Source organism: Capsella rubella, unplaced genomic scaffold (genome assembly GCF_000375325.1).
Source record: "Capsella rubella cultivar Monte Gargano unplaced genomic scaffold, Caprub1_0 scaffold_5, whole genome shotgun sequence".
Taxonomy (NCBI): Eukaryota; Viridiplantae; Streptophyta; class Magnoliopsida; order Brassicales; family Brassicaceae; genus Capsella; species Capsella rubella.
Window position 1 is genome coordinate 9,524,505 of NW_006238919.1, and position 5,735 is coordinate 9,530,239.

The window sequence follows — 5,735 nt, forward strand, 5'->3', positions numbered from 1 at the left end:
CCGAAAGGAGAATAGAGGAAATGTAACTTTATATATATAGATTAAGGACATAAGGAATGAAAAGCGTATGTGAACTTTTTTTTTTTTTGCTATTTGAAGAAATATGAAGAGGGTTATAGGGATATAAGTAGATGTTGGGTATTCTCAGTACTTCTACCTTATAAGAATCCGTACGATCTGATGCTGGCTTTGGTGGTTCCTCGTGAGTTATTGGTTATTGGGTTAAGCCATTTGTTTTTACATGGTCACTCTTTCAATCATACCTATGTTATTATTTGTTTCTAGCTCATTTGAGCTGATTGTAGAAACTCGTATGTTTATGGTATTAATATTATGGAAAAGATATGAAACTTGTATTTTTTATAAATGACAGAATCACATAACTCAAGTGAATTATTTCCATTTTATTACTCAATTAAAATATTATTGGGAAATAGAAATAAGTTAGGCAACTCATGGGCACGACCCAGAAGGCCAGAACTATGACCGAGTTGCAACTGTGCTACTAATCAGGGATTCGTTCAACTAGGAAATAATAATTTATCTAAATAGTAAATTGACTTCAATGTTGATAATATATAGTATTTATTTGGATTATGTACAGATAGCTCTGTTCCATTCTTTGAGCCGAGCGTCGGTCATATCTTACTGCCAAATTAATAAAATTAAGCATATAAAATACATATACGTATATATGATAATGTTGTTGATTTTAGGTGATGTTGCCAAAGAAAATTGAGTTAATTGATTAGTTATTTCCTTGATTAAAATTTATCTACAAGAAGGATGCTTATCTTATAAAATGTGCATATGCATTCCAATCAGTTTAGCCACGCCGATTTGTTTTAATCAAAACAAGAAAAGGAATCTTCATTCAGTGAAAAGAATCATGGTTCTGGTCGCCAGTGAAATGAAAAGTGTGATAAAATTAAACATTTCAAAATATTTGACTACTCATATGTTGCTTTGTATAATTTATATTCAGTCGTTTAACAGTTTTTTCAGTTTTAGTGACCAAAATCAAATACACAATATCTTGTTAAGAAGTCAGCTTACATTTCTAATTCTAAATTTTACAAATGTTTTTCAAATATGTAACAGAGAAATTATTATGTCTTATTTTATGGTTATTACCTTTTTTCAATAACATGTATTACTCAGATAAGAATTGAAGTAATGACCTAGCGACACCATATACCATGGATATATGAGAAGACAACAAATTCCCGTCGAAATAATTTGTTTTTTATGTAATAATCCCATTTAACCTGTTTTTAAACGTTTTAAAACCAAAAGCTAAAAGTAATGTTTGATTGATTCCTTACAAGTTTACAACCCACCCACTAACGTAAATTCTTAACTTCTGAATGAGGACATTCATCTATTGAAAACAAATGTGAACACTTACTTGATCAAACTTCATTTTTTTTAGTATTTAACTAAATCCCACAAAAACGGTCAAAAAATGACCAATACACAAAGAAACAAGCGGCCGTTATATAAAACAATGAACTTCTCCTTTGTGCCAATGCCACAAAATAAAAACGTTTTAATTAAAAGAAAACAATGACTTGTCCATCTTTTGACAAAATGTAAGATAACTTATACTTTATTGGTCAACCTTTTGTAACCATGATCGACATGGGATAATGGTTAAAAAAAATAAACATTGCATGGAGACATCAACAACATTTAGTCAATTAGACATTATCGTTTATATCATATAATACAATGAATCTTATTAAACTTTATACTAATTATCAAAACTGATAATGTAGTTTTTAGTATGTCAAGTTGGGAAATGGCAAGCATGCATGGTCTTGCTCTATGTTGATTTATTCTAACACATTGAAGCAGTCTGATACAAGTTGATAAGTAATTCAAGTCTTTTGGCCCGTATGGGTGTGTGGATGGATGGATGGATATGGGTCCGATATGATAGGTTAACTTATCAAGTTGTAGAATATGTCTAAATAGTACTTACGATAAATAAAATAAGAATTGAGTAGCGTAGAGATGAGATGAGTTATGTGAAAATTGGGACCAAAAGAAATTGGTAATGAGGTGTGGACAGCTTCATACAGGCTACCACATGGGATCGGATTTGATTATTTGAATATAGAAATGTTGGACCTCACATTATTGGCTGTTCTTACATCTTCTTGGCCAAATAACCAATTATTATCTATTATTTTAATTTTCTGTTTTGATTGTTTCAATAACTAAATAAATAGGAGTTGAATTAGCAGATTCTAGCGTTGACAAGAGAGAAGTTTAGTAGTATATTCTAGCAAGTTAAATATTAACCTCACATACATTATGTATGAGTTATGATAGTGGTATATACAACAATCGCGTCTTTGATATTCAGAACTTTGTTGTTGTTGTTTGTAGTAACTAGTAATTTGGTATTTTTAATAATCTAACAACAAAAGAAGAAAATTGGTTTTTTATAAGGCCCATTTAAGGCCTATTGAGTATCATCATCTTTTATAACTGAGGCCAAATCTCCAGAATGGAGAGTTTCACAACCACAATGTTGTTGATTAACTACGTTCAACCATTCAAGAGGATCAATACAGAGAACGTATACGAACATATATAGAGAGCCATAGAGATATTGGATTTTACTCATGACAAAAAGCTCAGAAGTACGTACGCTTCTCAAAAGTCTTGTTTCTTGTTCTATAAGCTACATACATTCCACTATTTTGATGCGATAATAATATGGAACGCATATGCTTTTCATTTTCATCAAAGCATCCCAAAAAGTTGTTCGTTGATTGATTTATCATTTGTCTTAGACTTGGAAAATATTCGTGGGGAATTAGAAGTGAAATAATTCGCTAAATAATAGCTTCCCCATCATTACTATAATAATTACCAATCCACCTCCAAATGTATTACCCTGTTACAGTTCTTTGTTTTCCTATTTCGATCTCTCTTGGTACAAAATGGAAACTTGGGAAAGATCCATGACATCAAACATTACTAAATTTTCTAACCTGTCAAAGATCTGAAGACAATGTCTATTAGGAGATTTAGGCTTTGGTTTGAAGATCATACAACAAACGCCAATAGTGCTAATTTTAGCTCAACCATGGCGGATTAACTATTTTTATCAAACATGATTAGTCGTCTTGTCCTTTAACCAAACAAAAACAACACCTAAGAAAGAGACAAAAGAAATCTTAAGCTTCGTGCATTCCACTAATCTCCCTTGTCTTTCTCCAAATATTTTCTTGATTAATATCAAAACTAATCAGAAACAAAAGAGGAGGAGGAGGAGGTGATCAGAGACACAACGATGCCTTCTCCTCCGGAAGACGAAACCCAACAACCCAAACCTGATTCGGTTCGGGGTCCGCCGGGTCATCAAACTTCCGAACGAGATACTCAACCACCACCACCACCTACACCACAATCACAATCACAATCACATTCTCAGCCTTCTCCACCGCAACAGCAACCGTACCCGCCGGTAATGGGCTATCCAGGCTACCCTCAAGCCTCTCCATACCAAAATTATCCAAACGCACCTTACCAACAACAATACCCTTACGCTCAAGCCCCACCCGCTTCATATTACGGGTCATCTTACCCTCCCCAGCAAAATCCGGTTTACCAAAGACCCGACTCATCCGGTTTTTTCAGAGGAATTTTGACCGGTTTAGTCGTATTAGTCGTCCTCCTCTGCATCTCCACGACCATAACGTGGCTCATCCTCCGTCCTCAAATCCCGGGTTTCTCCTTAAACAACTTCTCGGTCTCCAATTTCAACGTAACCGGTCCGGTTTTCTCCGCGCAGTGGACGGCGAATCTCACGATCGAGAATCAAAACACGAAACTAAAAGGCTACTTCGATCGAATCCAAGGTTTACTCTACCACCAAAACGCGATCGGAGAAGACGATTTTTTAGCGAGTTCGTTTTTTCAGCCTGTTTACGTGGAAACCAAGAAATCGGTTGTGATCGGTGAAACCCTAACAGCGGGGGAGAAAGAACAGCCAAAAGTTCCGAGCTGGGTTGTGGAAGAGATGAAGAAAGAGAGAGATACCGGAACGTTGACGTTTAACCTGAGGATGGCTGTTTGGGTTACGTTTAAGACCGATGGTTGGTCGGCGCGGGAAAGAGGGCTTAAGGTGTTTTGTGGGAAATTAAAAGTTGCCTTTGAAGGTGTTTCCGGAAACGGTGCCGTTTTGTTGCCTAAGCCTCTTCCTTGTTTGGTTTACGTTTCGTAATTGTTTCCTTCTTCTTCTTCTCTATGGATATAATTGATTCTTGTATACGGATTTGAATGTTTACTATACAAATTCATAGAAAATTCTTCTGCTTAATTGTCTTTTAAGAAAAGAAAAAAAAATTAGATACGATTTCCAGTTTAGCTAGAGAAATGAATTAACTACTATAAAGATCTTCGGTAGGATGGATTTGTGTGGGAATAAAAAGATATCAAAGAGATTGAGTGCGTCTCGGAATATATAAAAGCACTTTAGGTCACTAATTATAATTATATTGATTGGTTAGTCAATGTTTTCACTTGATTTTGGTCTAATTATTCTTATGTTTCTGTTTACAAAGTATTCTCAAGTTCTAAATTCTAATCAAGCTCATCAACTATGGCGAATCTATGACTGACTTTCATGGGATCATATCCTCCACGATATAAGAGTTCTTGCACTTCACTTTACACTTAAAAACAAAAAAAAAGTCTAATCAAGTTATCAATTATTTGTCTAAGCATGAATTATTTCCCATAGAAGCCAGTTCTTAGTTAATATATAAACTTTTATTTATCGACCAACTTTTTTTTTTTGTAATAATATAGAATCACTTTTCGATTTATCTCGAGATAACACCTCCATTTTGAAAAACAATCAAGCCACTCGATCCTCGGTGTATTATGTGGTGAAGCAATTTTTTAAAATAAATTAGACCAAAGAGATTTGATGCTAATTTCTTGTTTGTCAATGTTTTACTATTGTTTTTTAGTCTCAACTTTTTCCACTTTTAAAAGTTAAAGCACTTATATAGGTAATTAGGTAGAAATAATATTAAAGTTAGAACTTTTTTTTTTTGGGCAATTAAAGTTAGAACTTTAAGTTCATTCTTTTTATTGTAAACTAGAAAGTTGCCCACGCAATGCGTGGGTTATACATGAAATATTAATTATAAATTATATTAAGTTATATATGTGTATAAGTGTTAATATATGTTTTGAAAATAATTTTAAAACAAAATAATATGTTTATATTCATTATGTGTATTACAAAATAATTAACGCACAAACAAAATTGAACGCGATCGCAAAATTAGTATAAAACATATTTTGTGTACATTGTAAACATTAAAAATAAACGAAAAGTATATTTGGAAAATATAAAAATGAATGAGATCTAAACAAAGTAATACAAATTTAGCACATACACAATATACAAAATTAGCACATACAAAAAATTATGAGCATTTGTTACTCACCTTATATTTTATTATAACCTAAAAGTAACTTAAATTTTAAAAATGATCAAGTTAAACTTTTCAAAATATCAAATTAAAAGATTTCATTTGAAACATATGATATATTGTTTTAAACTTTATTTAGAAAAGATTTTTCAATTTAGATTATAAAAGCATTTAAACTATAGTTATGTAAAAACTAAAAAAAGAGATCATAAGCCAAATAAACAGAGGAAGATTACATGAGAAATCGATTGTATGTTTGGTCTCTCTAGGAAA

General features: G+C 32.6%; 1 protein-coding gene across 1 annotated transcript; it reads left to right on the forward strand.

Moving 5' to 3' along the window:
• The first annotated feature begins 2,973 nt into the window (after positions 1–2,973).
• On the forward strand, positions 2,974–4,331 carry LOC17885417. Its single transcript, XM_006290309.2, has one exon. It carries the CDS (start codon positions 3,308–3,310, stop codon positions 4,238–4,240), a length of 933 nt encoding a protein of 310 aa, XP_006290371.1. The 5' UTR covers positions 2,974–3,307; the 3' UTR covers positions 4,241–4,331.
• The last annotated feature ends 1,404 nt before the right edge of the window (positions 4,332–5,735 follow it).